At 54.1% G+C, this 18,249-nt stretch overlaps 1 protein-coding gene across 4 annotated transcripts; it reads right to left on the bottom strand.

Annotated features, from left to right (window-relative positions):
- Nucleotides 1-1,766: 1,766 nt before the first annotated feature.
- ENGASE (endo-beta-N-acetylglucosaminidase) lies at nt 1,767-11,996 on the bottom strand. Of its 4 annotated transcripts, none has more exons than XM_064270626.1 (14): nt 11,872-11,996; nt 10,053-10,120; nt 9,725-9,926; nt 8,720-8,868; nt 7,814-7,971; nt 7,051-7,199; nt 6,611-6,776; nt 4,603-4,706; nt 4,204-4,312; nt 3,789-3,979; nt 3,367-3,515; nt 2,746-2,851; nt 2,374-2,488; nt 1,767-2,216 (listed from the first exon to the last, which is right to left on the bottom strand). In XM_064270626.1, the coding sequence occupies exons 1-14, from the start codon at nt 11,994-11,996 to the stop codon at nt 1,782-1,784; spliced, it is 2,226 nt and encodes a 741-aa protein (XP_064126696.1). In that variant the 3' UTR covers nt 1,767-1,781. The 4 variants fall into 4 exon arrangements, with proteins under 4 accessions (XP_064126696.1, XP_064126699.1, XP_064126697.1 ...); XM_064270629.1 differs by having other exon boundaries at nt 9,725-9,922; nt 11,872-11,890; XM_064270627.1 differs by lacking the exon at nt 11,872-11,996 and adding an exon at nt 10,347-11,802.
- Between the last annotated feature and the right edge of the window lie 6,253 nt (nt 11,997-18,249).

The following is an 18,249-nucleotide window of genomic DNA, read 5'->3' on the forward strand; positions in this document are numbered from 1 at the left end:
GGTGGCAGACCTCAAACCACAAGTTGGAAAGCCTGGGGCCGGAGGGCTGGGGTGGGGGCTGAGACCCAAGAGGAGAGCCAGCACAGCGCCCATCCAGAGCCGAGTTCTCCATCTTTCAAGCCTTGGGATAATTTATTTCAGAGCGATTACATATACCCACAAGAAGGGTCCAGGCTTAAATGCCAGCATACCGATTTTCCTGCACGAACCTTTACTGTCGGTGGGGCTGGGGACCAGGCTCTCGGGAGTTGGGACTGTGTGATTTCTGTCACGCGCCACGCTCTGCTAAACCCCAGCTTCTAAGCGCTTGCTCACCAGATTGTGAGAAAATAATTGCCACTATAAATTTTCTCTCCTTCTCCACATAAAATATTTGGGAGACCAGCACTTTGAAAAAAAGCCTCCACAAAATAAAGGAAGCAGGTGTTGCCACTGCGCTGTGCAGGCGGGAGGTGACCGACTCCCACTCCTGGAGACCCGGGGCGGGGACCGGGAGGGGCAGCCCCCATGGTACAAAGAGCTCGAGGGAACTGTCAAAACCAAAAAACTAAGTGGAGGGAGGGCTTCCAAGAGTTATATATTTTGTCTTCCTCCCCCTGCCCGCACACACACACCCAGAACGTTCCACGGAGCCTCCAGACTCAGAGATGGAGCCCCAGGGCTGGGAAGGCCTCGGTTCACAGTCAGTCAGTGGAGGGTCCCGTGTGGGTTCCCCTCTCCTAGGCAGCAAGTGAGAAGAGAAAGCCCACTTCTTGCTCTGGTGCTGGGGGCTGCTGGGGGCTGCTGGGCGAGTTAGTGAGCGTTAGAACAGAGAAGTCCCAGCTGGGAAGACAGAACACCTGAGAGTGCACGGATCCCAGATGCCCAGGCTGCCCGCCTGTCATACAGCTTAGGGAGGCCGGGAGGTCCCAGGAGAGTGGGGTGGGGTGGGGCCCCAGGAGCAGCGGAGGAGTTTCCCGCCGAGGGGCCCCCAACTCTGCAGGCGAGGGCAGAGAAGGAACAGACAGGCAGGGTGGCCACCTGGCAGCAACCCTTGTTACTACAGGGAAGAGTGAGTTCCAGGCCCTCGCTGGGACCAGAAGCCCTGGTGGCTCCAAGGGAGAAAGATATGTCGGTCTGCTTCTGTGAAGATTACTGCCTTGGATACCCTGGGGGTCAGTTCTACTGTCACATGGGGTCACCGTGAGTCGGAACCTACTCAGCAGCACTTAGCAACAGCTGGGACCAGGGCAGCCCGGAGATGTGACACCCCGCCTGTGCATAAACTCAGAACATCCTCTCCTGCGGGCCCCATGTGACCTGCGGGTGAGAGACCTCAAGAATGTGGGACTCAAGGTCCGACTGGACGAGCTACATACCTGCGGGGCCCCGGGAGGAGTCAGGACACACGTCAGTTCAGGCCAGCTGTGGGCTCCAGCCCCGCATCAGGGTGGCCCCATCTGCCATCTCCCTCTTCCCAGCACCCCTGGGCTTACACTCATGTCTAATTTTCAGTCTGAGGAATAAAAGCAGGTTCCATCCTCAGCTTAAGCTTTAAGCCTACTAGGAAATGTCCTCTGTAGAATTTTCTGGACTAAACTTCCCCAAATCCTTTAACTTCTACCTTGGAAGTGTATCCCGAGGAGAGGGCTTGACAAAGACAGAGGGTCTGTTCACCTCAGGCAATAACCAGTGCGCCCCACCGACTTTCCACTGCTATGTCCCCTCTAAAGCCACAACTGCCCACAGGCTTGGCGGGCGGGGAGGGAAGAGACTTGGACCCTGAACAGAGACCACTGTGTTTAATGTCCACCACGTGCAGAGCTGGTGTAGAGCAGGGCCACCCGACCCCACTCAGCCTGTGGCACCAAGAGCCCCTCCCTGGGGACAGGTTGTACCAGGAAATCCACGCGGCCATCCCGGCCAGGCCCTCTGTCGGCCACTAGCAGGTCCACTACCCGGTACTGGTTGGTGAAAGCCAAGCCCAGGAAAGCAGGCTTCTCCGGGCCTGGCGACTGCCCACTGCCGGGGCTGCCCCCTGGCCCCCTCCAGCAGTGGATCCAAAAGCAGCGGACCTGCGAGAGTGGGTAGGCCCAGTGCAGGGTGCAGCTGAGTTGGAGCCATGTGGGCGCAGGGGGACCCTCGGGCTCAGAGGCAGCCAGCTGCCAGCGGACATGGGAGATGGTGACAGCCTGCACCTCGGGCAGGGGGCTCAGCAGGCTCTTGGCGTCCACCACCTGGTGAGAGAGGACAGCTCAGCACAGGGAAGCATGTCTCCGTGCCCGTGCCCGTGCCCGTGCCCCCACCCCCACAGCAGGAGAGGATGCAGGCAGTGGCCCTTGGCTTCCCCACAGCCAGAGCCCCCATGAGGCCTGGCTCCCCAGAAAGTGTCACCTGGATCTCTCCAAGGCGACAGACAAAGGTCTCCTCCTGGTGGCTGCCCAGGGGCCGGGAAAAGCTGATGAAGAGGTCCTGCAGCAGGCAGTCCCGCAGGCTTACCTCGTAGCAGCTGGGGAGGGAGACTAGCTGGTCATGGTCCGGGGACAGAGGGCCACCCCCGCCCTGGGCCTCAGCAAGGCCCAAGATGACACGGATGGCTCACAGGGAGTCCTCTGGGCTTGTGTCGAGTAAGTGCCAGACAGCAGAAGGGGTGCCCAGGCCTCCGCCCCCCAGTTCTGGGATCTCAACAGAGACCCTCACATCCACCAAATCCACCCGCTGGCATGGCCGCCCCTGATATCAGCTCAGTAGGATGGGGGGACTCACCGCTGGACCCAGCCCCCGCTGAACTGCTGGCCACATCGGTTGGTCCACCTGGCCAGCTTCGCAGGGGGCACACGGAGGGGCCGGGCGCTACGCCTCTGGCTTGTCTCTGCGGGTAGAGGAGATGACTCAGGCCCCAAACCAGAGAGGAGGGTCTAAAAGGATGGTCCGAGCAAGGGGACCACTGGGCAGTGAGCCCTGAGTCAGGCAGGACGCTCAGGGGGCCCAGAGCTCATGTACCCCAGTAAGGGCCCCAGGGTACAGAGATGGGTGTAGATGGCCTCCAGGGGGTGAGGACAAAATGGACACGTGTCTGGGACTGGCCACCTCTTACTCCAGCCTGGGTCCTCCTAAGTTACCACCCCCTCAGCTCCCTGCCCACTTCACGTGTTGGCATTCAGCAGCAGGCCCGGTAGACACTTCCTGGTCCTGGCACAGCCCTGCCTCAGAGGACCGGCCTTGGCCTCAGCCACTTCAGCTTGGGGAAGGCAGAATTTGCTCAGCCCTCCTTGCCAGCCCCACACCCTCATGCATCCTTCTGGACTTCTCGGGGGTCCCCTGAGGCAGCAGAGTGGGGCCAGAAGGCAGGGGCCCACGGGAGGAACAGGGCAAGCCTCTCCTCACCGTTCAATGCTGAGATGCTACCAATGTGACAGCTGCTGGCGTCCCCCGTGCTGAGCTCCAAAGCCACGGTGACTGCCGTGGGCCCCTCGAGTTTATACACTAGGGACAGGAACACCTTAGGTGGCATGGGGACCTGCAGGGAGAACAACCTGGAGAACGGAGGGCCACGTGAGGGGCGGGTGCCAACACCACGAAGAGGCAGAATGGGTCCAGATGGCTCCTGCCCACCTCCCCTCCAGGAATACGGCATCATCCCAAGAGATGCCCCACTCCAGGCTGCCCATGGCTGGAGCACAGATCTGCCCCCAGACCCAGATTCCACCATGGGGGAAACCCTTGGGTCTGTCCCGTGCTCTGCCTGCCCATTGACATGGAGGGGGAACGCTGACCGTCCCACACCTCTGGCCCCATCACTCACCTACCTCACAGCCACGTGTCCCACCTCGGGGGGGATGGCCCCCCGGGTGAGCAGGGAGCTGCCCCCGTTCCAGGCGTCAGCTAGGCAGCAGTGGGTCTTCACCCAGCCCCGGCCATCCCCCTCCAGCTGGTGTTCCCCAAACAAGGGCTGTAGCTCTTGGGCACCAGGGTGGTACCAGGGCCCCACCACCTCCTCCTGAGTGAAGAGGCAGAGTAGGGTGAGGACTCAGCGGAGGAGACCAGGCAGATAGTGCGTGGCAGGTGGGGACCCAGGGCACCCTCCGTCCTACCCATACCCCCCAGGCCCCCACTGCCCCACCAAGGCCAAGACCCCACGAGAAGGCAAAGGCAGCACCTTGGCTGGGGCACAGCACAGCCGAACACTTGCTGCCCACCACGTGCCATGGGGTGACCACAAACCTGTCCGTAGCAGACTCTCCGGGCTCCCAGGCCCAAGCAGAACGATGTGACAAAGGGCAGGACGCAGACGCTGTGCGTGGGCAGGTAGCGTCCCAGCAAGCTCCAGAACCTGCAGAGAAACGCAGAGGTGACTGCTCAGGTTCAGGGCCCGGGGGCATCCCAGCATCCCCAAGCTCTTCCAGGGTGGAAGAAAGGCCGTCTGAGGGGGCTGGCCCTCAGGTCCCCAACCTGCTGTATTTCCTAAGTGGCCTCAGGACATGTCCTCTCCTTCACCCTGCACCACCCGCTTGGAGACAGTGACGGAGAACAAGACCCTGAGCTACTGCTAGAAGCCAGAGATGGTGCGCAGCCCGTCCCTGCCCTCAGCCCACACCAAATCCTCAGGAGGGCGGAACGCACTTGTCCTGGTTCTGGAAGAAATCCTTCTTCTCCAAACACTCGTATACCCAGCCGGGAGCAAACAGGGCCACCGAGAAACCGTGCTTTCGGATCAGCTCCAGCGACTGGGGAGAGAGAAGCCAGGAGGATGCCCCAATCCCACACCACAAGCTGTTCAGACGCCCCCTCCCTAAATCCATCTGCTGTTGTTTTGAGTTGCCGTCGAGCCGGCCCCCGACTCATGACGACCCCGTGCACAACACAACACCGCCCAGTCCTGCGCCATCCCCAGTTGGCTGGGGATCGGACCGTTGTGATCCACAGGGCTTTCACTGGCTGATTTTCAGAAGGAGATCGCCAGGCCTTTCTTCCTAGTCCATCTCAGTCTGGAAGCTCCGCTGAAACCGGTTCAGCATCATAGCAACACATAAGCCTCCACTGATAGACATGGGGTGGCGGCACATGAGGTACACTGGCCAGGAATTGAACCCGGGTCTTCTGCATGAAAGGCAAGAGTTCTACCACTGCGCCACCACTGCCCCTTGCCTAGATCCAGCTGACCCTAACTCATGGCGACCCCATGTGTGTCAGAGTAGAACTGCGCTCGGTAGGGTTTGTGGTGGCTGATTTTTCGGAAGCAGATGCCTGGCCTTCCTTCCGAGATGCCTCTGAGTGGACTTGAACCTCCAACGTTCTGGTTAGCAGCTGAGCGTGTGAACCACTTGCACCACCAAGGACCAAAGCAGGTGCCGCAGGGTGGATTCAAACTCAGGGTGAATCCACTTAGCAGCTCTTCATCCTTCATTCCCCCTGCAGTTCCACAAACTGAACAGGAGAGGGTGCCATGAGGGAGCAGGTAGAAGGGTGCCAAGGCAGCGCCCCAAGTGGGCAGGGGGCCTGGAGGTAAGGGTGCTTAATAAGCCTCAAATCTCTCTCATGCCCCTCTCATTACAGTGCCAGAATCACAGGGGTAAAGAGTGCTTCAGCTATCACATTCATTTACTTTCTTAAACCTTAATTAATGACAGAGCCTCCCTCTGGCCGCAGAAAGGGCAGGATGGACAGACAGCCCAGGAGACGGGAGGACTGTTTAGCTCACACCAGCTGTGTCAGCCCCAGCGCCCCTCCTCGCTCACTGATGACATGACTTGTCTTGCCAGGAAAATCTCACTAATTATTAAACTAGAGTCCTGAAGCTGAGCTGCTTTACCTTGCTCCTTCACTCCTGAGCTGCCCAGGAAAGGAAGCAATAGACTTTGGTGGTCCCTAAGCCTGAGGCCTCTGGTGGCACACAGTTTGCTCTCAACTACTAACCTTAAGGTGGGCAGTTTGAACCCACCCAGCAGCACCAAGGAAGAAAGGCCTGGTGATCTGCTTCCATAGAGATTAAAGCCAAGAAAATCTATGGAACAGTTCCACTCTGTAACACATGGGTCAGCCACGAGCTGGAATCCACTTGATGCCAACAGGTTTGAGTTTGTTTCCCCAAGACCACCCCAGGAGCCCTGCTGGCACAGTGGTTAAGCACTCAGCTGCTAACTGAAAAGTCAGTGGTTTGAACCCACCACCTGCTCTGTGGAAAAAAGATGTGGCAGTCTGCTTCCGTATTTACAGCCTTGGAAACCCTGCGAGGCAGTTCTCCGCTGTCTTACAGAGTCAGTCACTATGAGTCTGAATTGACTTGAGGGCAGTGAGGTTTTTTTTTTTGAAGCCCACCCCAAAAGCTTAAAATGTTACTGCAACACCTTAAAGAATGTAGCCCAAAAAGGAAGTATGAGCTGGGTCGAGGGGAGGAAAGCAACTGGGATCCGACGCGTCCGTCCATTGTCACCAACATAAAAGTCTAGCATCTGATTGTGGGGATGGGCTGGAAGTGAGGGTTCCAGTTAGGACGGTCTTGGCCTTGGGCACCCTGGAATTTCAGTGCCTCAGTCTCCCTGTACTGGGGACAGTCACTGCCACCTCTTTCTCTGGAGGTAGAGATGGGAAGACCAGACCCACAGCACCCATGCCAGCAGGCACTCCCCACCTTATCCGTGTTGAACTGGCCCCCGACAACGTTGCCGCGGGCGAACACGTCCACCCCCACGTACACGTCCACACGGCGCTCCCCAGCCTGCGCCAGCATCCGCTCCAGGTGCTCCTCTTTCCAGTTGTAGTTGGTGAAGAAGCCGTCGCAGGCCTGGAAGAAGGCCCTGTAGGGCAGCCAGAACCTGCGTGAGGCTGGCAGAGTGGCCAGCCGCCCTGCTCTCCCAGCTGCTCCTGCCCCACCATCCTGGCATCCACTCGGAGTTTACGCCCATGGCTGCCTCCCGGGCCCCGCCCTAAATTGCTGTCTACAGCCTTGCACAGCTCAGGGTAATCAGGCCGTGACCATGTCCTTGGTGATCCAGACAGTGGACAACCTGTTGTAGGACAGCAACCGCTTCTCCTGCCTGGGCTTGGGCCGGGGCCACATGTGGGGCTCACCTGTTGTGTTCGTTGAGTTCGTCCTGCCACTTGAGCTGCCCGCTCTGCACAACGCTGTCGTACCAGAGCACCAGGCCAGCTGGCACTGCCCGGTGCAGCTCTGCAGTCAGGTACTGGAGGAACAGGGGCATGTTCCCCACAGCGGCCAGCTGGGGAGGGGAAGAGACAGGACACTCACTCAGTAAGGCCCAGAGAGGTCCTTATCTCAGCTGGGGTCACTCAGACCCCAGCACAGGGCAGAGGGGAAGACACTGAGATGCCCAAGAGTAAATGGACCCACAAGGAAAGCACCGGTCACCAAAGGCCCCAGGCCATGGCGCTGAGAAGAGGGTGCAGCCAGGCCCAGAACTCCCCTTCCTTCTGAAGCAGGAGGGGCAGGAGCTCACAAAGCAGAAGATGAAATGCAGTGGACAGGGAGCGCAGCCAGGAAGAGGAAGCCACAAATCCTGCCAAGTAGAGCAGAGACGGCAAAAGAGGAAAGGGAAAAGCAGGGCTCAGCCAGGTGAAGGTTCTGCGCACCAGAGCTGCAGAGGGTTCCAAGCCCCAGGGATTCAGAGCCGGCCACCCAGGAACCCAGAGAAGCGGCTCCTCCTGCTGACACCCGGAGCTGAGGGAGAGGGCCTGGGCTCAGGAAGGCAGACAGCACCGCACAAAGCAGGGCCAGGGCAGCAGTGGGGCACACGGCACCGCACAAGGCAGGGCCAGGGCAGCAGTGGGGCGGACGGCACCGCACAAGGCAGAACTCAGGGAAGGCTGCGCTCACACTCAGGGAGTTCTCGATGTTGATGAGCCAGCCATCAAAGCGGAAAAACTGGGCAATGCGGACCAGCTGATCAGCCACAGCCCGGTAGGAGCGCTCGTCCCCTGCCAGGAAGGCTTCACAGAGCTTCCCGCCCTCGCTCCATTCGGTGATGAAGGTCCCTGGGAGGGGGAGAGGTGAGGTCAGGCTGAAGCCCTCCGACCCAGCAGTTTCCAAGGGAGGGTCCTGGGCCAGCCGCCCTGGCTTCTCCTGACACTTGGTGGACGCTCACATTCTGGACCGCCCAGCTATCTGTGAAGCAGATACTCTGGGGTGGGACCCTGCGATCAGAGTTACAAAACTCCCCATAGTGACTGGGCGGCAGGCTGGTGCTTGAGAGCACCCGTGTAACTCAGAGTTGGCAATCTGTGCCCCAAGGGCCACATCCACCACCAGTAAGACCAGTTGCCATCAAGTCAGCTCCAACTCGTGGCCGCTCCACGTGTGTCGGAGTACGACTACGCTCCATAGGGTTCTCAGTGGCTGTTTTTTGGAAGTAGATAGCCAGGCCTTTCTTCCGAGGCGCTTCTGGGTGGACTTCAACCTCCAGCCTTTCGGTTAGCAGCCAAGCGCAATAACCTCAGCACTACCCAGGACCTCCTACTGGAACATAGCCACACCCATTTGTTTTCTTGTCACTGGCTGCCTTCACACTAGTATTTACGACAGCAACGGACCAAATGGCCTCCAGGGCTGAAAACATTTACCCTCTAGCACTTTCCGGATGGAGTTTGCCTATTGTAACCTATCCAGCAGTGCCCAGAGGGCATCCTGCTCACAAAGAGGTGGACCGAGGTCGCCCTTTGGTCCCTGGGCACCTAGAGGTGTGCTAAGGGGTCTGGCTAAGTCGGAAGCTAGCCCAGGCCTTACCCAGCACGCAGACGCTGTGCCTGTGGGCAGCGTTGGTCCAGCCCACCGGGGGGATAGTGACCAAGTGGTGACTGAAGTACACGAAGATGTCGATGTACTGCCAGTGGTAGAAGGAGTAGGGGCTGGGCACTGTGGAGCCCTGGATGAACCTGGGCAGAGGGACAGCGCAGTCAGGTCTGGGGCAGAGAGGCAGAACATGGCTACCTCAAGGGCGAAAGAGGAAGCAGCCCGAGAGAAGCTTCTCCTCAGTTCCGTTCAGCCAGCGCTAACTGTAGACTTGCTCTGTGCCTGCAGCTGCAGTCCTGAGAGAGGGTGAGCGAGCCACGGCCCTCGCTGTAAGAGGACACGACAGAATCTGCCATGGATCCATGGGCCAAGCCCCTGCAGCTTTGTGAACAGAGGAAAGAAGGACAGAAGGACAGAAGAGAGAAAGAACGGAAGGGCCGGTGGACAAGCTCCCATCTCTTGAAGCCTCACCAGAATCAGGCCTCTGGGAGCCGGTCTCCCTGCATTTGAAGGCTGGGCTGATAAGCACATGGGCTGCACCCAAGATCCCACCAGTGGCCTGGCCTGCACCTGATGGCGAGCTGATTCAAGCCTTCCCTAAATCGCGACACCCAAGGTCGCGACACCATAGCCACTCTGGATGAAAAGTCCTTGACTGAGAGTGGGAGAGGGTGAGACCAGAAGCCAACAGACCCAGCAGAGAACCAAGCTTAGGTGAAGGGTAAGACAACAACTCAAGAGAAGAAAGTCTCAGGACCGTGCAGTTTGCAGAGGTCCTGCCTTGTTCGGCAGTTCACGGAATCACACAATGACAGGGCTGAAGGAGGCATCACACACTGAGCCCAGCCTCCTCCTGCACAGGAGACTCTGAGGCCCGAGCTTCTCTCCCAGGTGGGGACAGTCTGGCCAAGCACCATCCCGACCCCATCTTGGGATCCTCCCATGGGCGCAGCACCCTCCCTCCCACAGCTCAGAGGCAGTGGGCTGTGCCATTCTCACCTGTCGTCCAGGTACCCGCCCATCATGTCATGGCACAGCAGAGTCCGGGGCCTCCGGCTGCTCAGAGGGGGCTGGCGGCACACGAGGGGCTCCAGGGCCACATTAAAGCCATCGTCCACGCTGGGTGTCCAGGCCAAGAGCTCCTCCAGAGAAGACAAGTAAAAGCTGATGGGACTGGTGGTGTCCTTGTCATAATACCTATCTGGCCAGAGGAGGGGGCATTTAGAGATTCATAGAAATGCCTGGACGATTACTGAGATAAGTGGGGGCACCCTGCTAGGGAGCCCCAAGAGCGGATATGGATGTTCTGAGGCTCAGTCCTGCTCACCTGGCAAAGGGTCCGGGGAGAAGCTGACCACTTCTCGGAAGACCATTTCCTCCTGCGCCTCATCCACACTAAGCAAAGAAGTAGTTAAAAAAAATTTTTTTTTAAATAAAAGGGTCAAGAAAAAGAACATTTAGAAGCAAATGGACTAGGCCCCACCGAGACAAGTAGGGGAGATAAAAAAAAAAAATTTTTTTTTTTTTTTTTTAGTCTCCCCAAATTCTCTGGCTCACTATTTTCAATACAAACTATAGAAACATGATGGGGGCAACAGTGGCTCAGTGGTAGAATTCTCACCTTCCATGTGAGAGACCTGGGTTCGATTCCCAGCCAAGGCAGCTCATGCACAGCCACCTCCTAGCTGTCAGTGGGGGCTTTGTGGTGCTATGATCCAGCTGCACAGGTTTCAGTGGAGCTTCCAGACTAAGACAGACTAGGAAGAAAGGCCTGGCAATCCACTTCTACAAATCAGCCCATGAAAACCCTATGGAATGTAACAGTCCAGTCTCATTGTACATGGGGTCACCATGAGTAGGAGCCATCTCAGTGGCAACTAGTAACAAGAACTGCGGGGACGGCAGGGGGAATGAGATAGATTGACATGGAAATGCCACTGAAAAACACTGCTTTTCAAACTTTTTTCCACCACCCCCCTCTTCCCAACCCCTTTTTTGGCTGATTTCTTTATCCCTTGAGCTCTGGGACCTCTCAGCTCTGTCACCTTTAATTTTGACAAACCAAAACCAAACCTGGTGCTGTAGCATCGGTTCCAACTTATGGCAACCCCATGTGTTAAAGATCAGAACTGCTCCATAGGGTTTTCTTGACTGTAAACTTTAAGGAAGTATATTGCCAGGCCTTTCTTCCGTGATGCTGCTGGGCGGGTTCAAACTGCCAACCTTTAGGTTAGTAGTTGAGTGCAAACTATTTACACTACCTAGGGACCTTTTTAATTCCCCCACTAGAAGAGAAAGAACCATCTCAACATTCTACCCAAAAATATCTTTTCCACCAGCCAGCACCACTGGCCCAACACCTTGTCCCGTCTGAAACACCCCTCCGTCTCACTCCTCTGGGTTTAAAAACAGAAAGACAGGGATGCTGTTTCCCGAAGGCACTGTCTATGCTCCTAACTTCCCCAGCAGCTCACTGACCAGGGGTTTACCCTGAAAAGGAAGGAACCCCTGGGCAGGACCAGATATCTATCACTCTTAATTCTGTTCCCTAAACATTTTTTTTAGGCTGGAACACCCTTCTGCCCAATCTCCCAACTGAAATCTCCCTCCTCCCTCAATTCTCAGTTCATACAGCACCTCCTCCAGAAACCCACCCCATTCCGACTCAGCATGGGTACTAATCATCTTAATTACATGGCTGTCAAGTACTCAGCAATTACAGATGCCACGCTAGGATCTGGTATGGAGGTCAGCAGCCCTGGGAGACAGCTATCATTAACCCTTTTCTCCAGTGAGGAAGCTGAGGCTGCAGCGCCCGTGGTCTGCGTGCAGAAGAGCAGCGTGCAGGAAGGGCTGGGCCAGGTCTCTCTGCTATCCCCGCTGTGCCCCGCGGCCACTCGGGTCTGCACCCCACTTCTGACAACCCGTGGGGAGCAGCCCATCTGACCCGCGTGTGCCACAGTGGTCAGTTTGCGGCGGGGTGGCACGGGGCGGCCCCCCGAGACCGGGTGGGGTCGGGTAGGGGGGTGACGGCTGCGGCCCGCGCTGTGGACGCTCAGGTCCGGGCGACCTCGCTTCTGCATCGTGGCCGGGGTCAGGGCCCGGGGTCACGAGCCCCGCTCCAGAGTCTCGTCCGGCCCACTCACCTCCGCCCGGGCCGCCGCCGCCGCCCCTTCGGGGCCCGCTCCAGCCGGTCCTCCGGGCCCGCCTGCAGCCGCCGCTTGCGCCGCCTCGAAGCCGCCAGGCTCTCAGCCACAGCCGCGGCCTCCATGGCTCCTTCAGCCCGCGACCGCCGGGCCGTCCAATTGCAGGGCAACGCCCGCCCCCACCACCGCCACCAGCCAATGGGGACTGCGGAGCGCGGCCGCCTCCCTCGGATTGGCCCAGACTGAGCTCCACGCTCCCTGCGGGCTCGAGCCGGGTGACCCGGGCTTTGTGCCCGGAGAGCGGTCTGGGGGCGGGGCCTTGGGAGGGGCGGCGGGCGAGGGGCGGGGCCTGCGCTTGCGTTTCCGGGAAGCTCCGTTTTGCAGGTTCTCTCCCCATCTTTGCCATCCTTTTTCGGATGAGCACGTTAAGGTTTATCTCAGAGATGAAGCAATTTCTCAAAGGTTGAAAGGCTCATAAGTGGCAGAAGTGATATTTGAACTGAGTCGATATTATGGATTGAACGTGTCTCCCAAAATACGTGTTGAAATCCTAACTCCTGTACTTGTGAATATGGCCGTTTGGAAACAGCGGTTTTCTTTTGTTACGTTAAGGAGGTCACACCAGAGTAGGGTAGGTCCTAAACCTAGTCAGTGCTGAGTTAGAAAACGACCAGAACAGACGTAAAGGCACAGAGGGGGACCAGGAAGACAGGCCACAGAGGCAGATGTATCTGCAAGCCCCAGAACGTTTAGGATTGCTGGCAGCTGCTGGAAGCTGAAACAGACAAGGGCCCTTCCTTCAGAGTCAAGCTCTGAATTCAGACTTTTAGCCTCCTGAACTGTGAGAAAATTTCTCTTCTTAAAGCCACCTACTTGTGGTATTGTTACGGCAGCACTAGGTAACCAAGAAGAGCCTGGTGGGGCTCCAATCCACCAGCTGCTCTTTAGAAGAGGTAGCCGTCTTCTATAAAGATTACAACATGGGAAACCCTGTGGGGCGGTTCTCTGTCCTGTAGTAGGGTGGCTAGGAGTCGGAATCCACTCGACAGCAACAGCTTTGGTTTGGTTTTTGGTTTAGGTAACTAAGAAAATCCATCTAACCCCTATTAAAAAATAATTTCCCTCTATTAAAAAAGATAAGATCGTGATTCTTATACAGATATAAATGGGAGCAAGTGTTAAAGATTTTATTCTACACGTTAATCTATGAGGGAACCAGACATACACTATAGCACGTTCGGAAGAGAACTGAGAGACCAGTTTATAAATCAGGAATATTGAAATGAATATGTAAATCAAGGCAAAACTGGTTTTTCCACAGGGTGGGGGAAGAGAATTGAAGTTCTACTGGAGGAGACAATTCAAAAGTCTATCAGTTACCAGTTAAGGCTCAGCTGCTAACCAGAAGGTCGGTGGTTCGAACCCACCAGCCGCTTCAGAGGAGAAAGATGTGGCAGTCTGCTTCCATAAAGATTTACAGCCTTGGAAACCCTGGGGGACAGTTGTGCTCTGACCTATAGGGTCACGGTGAGTCGGAATCGACTTGGCCGCAATGGGTTTGGTTTGTTTTACCTACCAACTTACAGGATTGCAACAAAACAAAGGCAGGAATCAGATAACCAGATAATGAGCTGTCTGTAGGTGAGGCAGAGTTGTCCACACATTTTTTGAACGCCCCCAAACCTGTACTCTGTAGTAGCTACCCTGCCCCCAAGCTTACAGGCCCCACATGTGTCTCAGGGAAGGGGGCCTACCCAACATCTTGGGCCTGGAAGGAGCTGACAGTCAAGGCAATTGAGTGAAGGTCTGAGTTGTGAGGGGAAGTAGGAAGTGCAAGGACAGGGGCCTGGGAAGCAGGGTCAAAAGGCTGAGTCCTACAGGGCCAGGTGGAGCCTGCCCAGACTGCCCTAGTCCTTCCTCAGTCACCACTGCCCCTTCCTGCCTCTGAAAGCTCCTGATCTGGAACTGATGCCGCCACCAAGCCATGCTGAAAGGCCTATATGTTATTGTTTCACATTTTGAAGTTTATGACACCCCAAGCTTCCAAAATCCCCAAGGGTGGGGAACATGATTAAGGTGGTGAATGGTGAGTGTGGGCAGAATGGTGAATGTGGGCAGGGCCTCACTGCGGGGGCGGAAGAGGGGGCAGTCAGGCCAGTAGCACAGGTTGGTCCGGAGCAGGGGAAGGACAGACCTTGCAAAGCCCTGTTCCTTTGGGGCCCCAGCCCTGGGGCAGTTTGCAGTGAGAAAGGATTGTAGTTGGGTAAAACTGCCCCATTAGCTTTCCTAAGCTAGAATCTTCATGGAAGCAGATCATTGGAAAAGGTAGCAGAGTCACAAAACTCCCTCCACTGTGCCCAGGTGAGCACAGAAAATGTAGTCTGGTTTGATCTGCCATGAACCAGCTCTTCCCAAGCCCTCACCAGCAGCTTAGTGGTAAAAAATAAATAAATAGGTGCGTAAACTTTTCTTCCTTACCAGTCCCAGTTGCCATCAAGTGATTCCAATTCCTGGCAACCCCACCTGTGCAAAGTAGAACTACACGCCATAGGGTTTTCAGTGGCTGATTTTTCAGAAGTGGACCTCCAAGCCTTTCTTCCGAGGCACTTCTAGGTAGACTTGAACCTTTAACCTTTGAACGCCTTAACCATTTCCACCACCCCATTTTCTTTCTAGCCAGGTTAAAACATAGTTCTAAAGGATGATTTAAACAGCCCTTGGGTAATGTCCAGTCTCTGGGTAGAAGTATGCCCAGGTTCCCCACTCCCCCCCGCCCCGCCCCGGCTCCTCTCTACAGGGGGGCCTCTGGCCTAGGGCAGCAGGGAGTGAAGGGGGCTGCACACCTAGTAGGGACAGGCAGGAGTCAGGTCTTAGGGCCACAATGGGGCAGCTGCTGCCTGCTACCCGGGCCCCTGAGGCTCCCAGTCTCTGTGGGGTCAGGCTAGCCTGGAGGTCCCCATGTCTGCCCCAGGGGCTCCAGACCCTTCTGAGGCCTGGCAGAGCCCCCTGAAACTCTACCCCTGTAAGATTTCCAAATAAAATACAGGATGCCCAGTTGAATTTGAATTCCAAATAAACAACGAATTGGACCTGCTTATCCTAAAACGTTATTCCTTGTTTATTTGAAATTCAGATATAACTGGGGTCCTGTATTTTTTTATTTGCTAAATCTGGCAACCCTACCTGTGTGACTACACCATGGTCTTGCTATGTCTCTGGCTTGGTGTTGTGCAGTGGCCTCCGTTACCTACCTTGGCTACTGGGCCTGCCCCTTAGCCACGCCAGAGAGAGGTCTGGGCTCCCGTCAGCCTGCTTGGGTTTCCTCTGCCCTCTCCCTTACTGCCCCCACAGTGCCACAGGTTTCAACACAGCTTCCAGATTAAGACAGACTAGGAAGAAAGGCCTGGTGATCTATTTCCGAAAATCAGTCAATGAAAACCCTGTGGAGCACAACAGACTGTCCAACATAATGCTGGAAGATGAGCCCTCTAGGTTGGAAGGCACTCAAAACGCACAGCGGCTGCCACAATGGACTCGAGCATCCCAATGATTAATATGGTGCAGGACCGGGCAATGTTTCGTTCCATTGCACCAGGGGTCGCCGTGAGTTGGAGCCAACTTGACTGCAACTAACAACAGTCCCACAACCTCTCAAACAATGATATGACTGAACATGAAGATTTTTGCTCACCTGATGGGTGGTTTCCAAGGAGCAGCTGGTGGATTCGAACTGCCGACCTTTTGGTTAGCAGCCAACCTCCTAACCACTGTACCATAGTTGCTGTCGGCTCTGCCTCACAGCGACCCCATGTGTGTCAGAGTAGAACCGTGCTCCTCCGGGTTTTCAGTGGCTGGTTTTTCAGAAGCAGATCACCAAGGCTTTCTTTCAAGGTGCCTCTGGGTGTTTTCGAACCTCCAACCTTTCGGTTGGCAGCCGAGAGCATTAGCTGTTTGCACCAGCAGGGGCTCCTTTATCTGTCTTAGGGCGTCTTCCTTGGTAAAGGTGTTTTGTTTTTCAACGTGGTCAAATTTATTATATTGTCCTTTAAGATTCTGCTGTTTTCTCTTGTTTATGAGGGTTGTCCCTACTTTCAGGTCGTGAGGATACCCTTCTGCATTGTCAGCTAATAAATGTCAAATTGTGGTTGTCTTTGTTTTGTTTTGTTTTGTCAGATGCCTTTGGGGAAATAGGCCTTTAATATTTCAATACCTATTTGGTTATTGACCTATTCAGATTTTTCTCCTTTTTTCTGGTCTAGCTTTGATAACTGTTTTCTAAGGGAAGTGTCCATTTCATTGAGATTTTCTAATGTGGGTTTTTTTAATCTCTTGGTTATGCCCTCTCTTTAATCATTTTCCTTCTTTTTTTTTCTTCTGATGCTTTTCCCTCAAAAACTGTCTATTTTGTCTTTTCAAAAAACAAGGTGTTGATTTTATTCTCTTTTTGTTTGTTTTCTGTTCCATCAATTTCTGCTTTTATCTTCTTTACACCTGTTTTCTTTGGATACATTTTGTTGTTCTTTTTGTGGATTACAAAGTAGAAAGATTGGTTTACTAATTTTTAAATCTTTCTTGTTTTCACATAAATGCAGTTAAGGGGATTCGGTCCCCCCTGAGAATTACTTTCATTGTATCCCAGGGGTTTTGATATGTAGGACTTTCATTTTTGTTAAGTTACAAATACTTTGTAATTTCTGTGTTTAATTCCTCCTTAACCCTGCTACAGGGGGACACTGGTGGTTCGGTGGTAGAATTCTCACCTTCCACGCTGGAGACTTGGATTCGAGTCCCGGCCGACGCACCTCAAGCCCAGCCATCAGCAGCTTGTCAGTGATGGCTTGCGTGTTGCGAGAAGCCCTGGTAGCACAATGGTTAAGCATTTGGCTGTTCATGGAAAGGTTGGCGGTTTGAACCCACCCAGCAGCTCTATGGGAGAAAGACTTGGTGATCTGCTCCCATAAAGATTATAGCACAACACAGGACGCTGAACAGGTGTCAGCAGAACCTCCAGACTAAGATGGACGAGGAAGAAAGGCCTAGTGATCTACTTCTGAAACTCGGCCAGTGGATCACAGTGGTCTGATCCACAACCAATCCTGGGGATGACTCAGGAGCAGGCAGCATTTTGTTCTGTTTTTATAGGGTTGCCATGAGTTGGGAGCCAATTTGAAGTGGCATAGTGGTTAAGCATTCGGCTGCTAACCAAAAGGTTGACAGTTCAAATCCACCAGCCGCTCCTTGGAAACCCTATGGGGCAGTTCTACTCTGTCCTGTGGGGTCATTGTGAGTCGGAATCAACGTGATGACAGTGGGTTTTTAACAGCAGCAACAACAACGCTTTTATAGTTTCAAAAGTACCAGCCATTTTAGCCCTCGTGTTTTGGTTGATTTCTAATTTAATTGCACTTTTCTTAGTGTCTATAGGCTGTAAATACTGTTTTAAAGAATCTGTTGAGACATCTTTTGTTGCTTCGTTCATGTGTGTTTGAAATGCAATATGTATTTGTCTATTTAACAACTTGATCATTGTGTTGTTCGTATTCTCTGTATTTGAATTTCTTTTACGTTTGGTTGATTGCTCAAACAGAAGGATGCATTACAGGTATTCTATTTCTCTTTTTGTTCAAGTGGGTGAGGATATCTCTTCTTGGCGAATTGTTCATTTTACCCCTATGAACTGCCCCTCCTTGTCCTCTTTATTGCTTTTTTGCATTGAATTCCAGTTTATCAGTGGTTTGCTCTACCAGATGTTTTGTTTGGATTTTTTTCTGGTGTGTCTTTTTCTGTCCCTTTATTTTTAACTTTCCTCTATCATTTAAAAAAAAAAAATTTTTTTTTCTGTCATTTAGTTTTATACACATCTGTAAATATCATGGATCTAGGTTTTGTTTCTTTATCCATCTGAGAGCCTTTGTTTTCTAATAGACTAACCGATTGGCATTTATGATCGCTGATCTGGTTAGACTTACTATTTTACGTTTTCCCTTTTGGATGTTTGACCTACTTTTTGCCCTTTGATTTCTTCAATCTGTTTTTTTCTTGGCTGATTACACTCCACTCCTCTTCTCCTAAGTGTCTTCAATTTTCGAAAAGATTGTTTTCCACTTTTTTATTAGGAACTTTTTCAAGCATGCAGGAAAGTATGGAGAATAATACTAAACACACGCAGCCTGGTGCCTCTTTCTCAGCATCCAGGATTCCTGCCGTGTGGTCATATTTGCCTCGCTTTCCCTAACCTTCTTTTATAGTGCGATCTAGCACACAGACAGAAAAGTGTAAAAATGGAGGTACAGAGGCCGACAATTTATCACAAAGGAAACGCCCATGTAACCACCAGCCAAGGCAAAAGATAGAAAATTGCCAGAAGCCCTCTCCTAG

The sequence above is a fragment of the Loxodonta africana genome, chromosome 18 (genome assembly GCF_030014295.1).
Source record: "Loxodonta africana isolate mLoxAfr1 chromosome 18, mLoxAfr1.hap2, whole genome shotgun sequence".
NCBI classification, from domain to species: domain Eukaryota; kingdom Metazoa; phylum Chordata; class Mammalia; order Proboscidea; family Elephantidae; genus Loxodonta; species Loxodonta africana.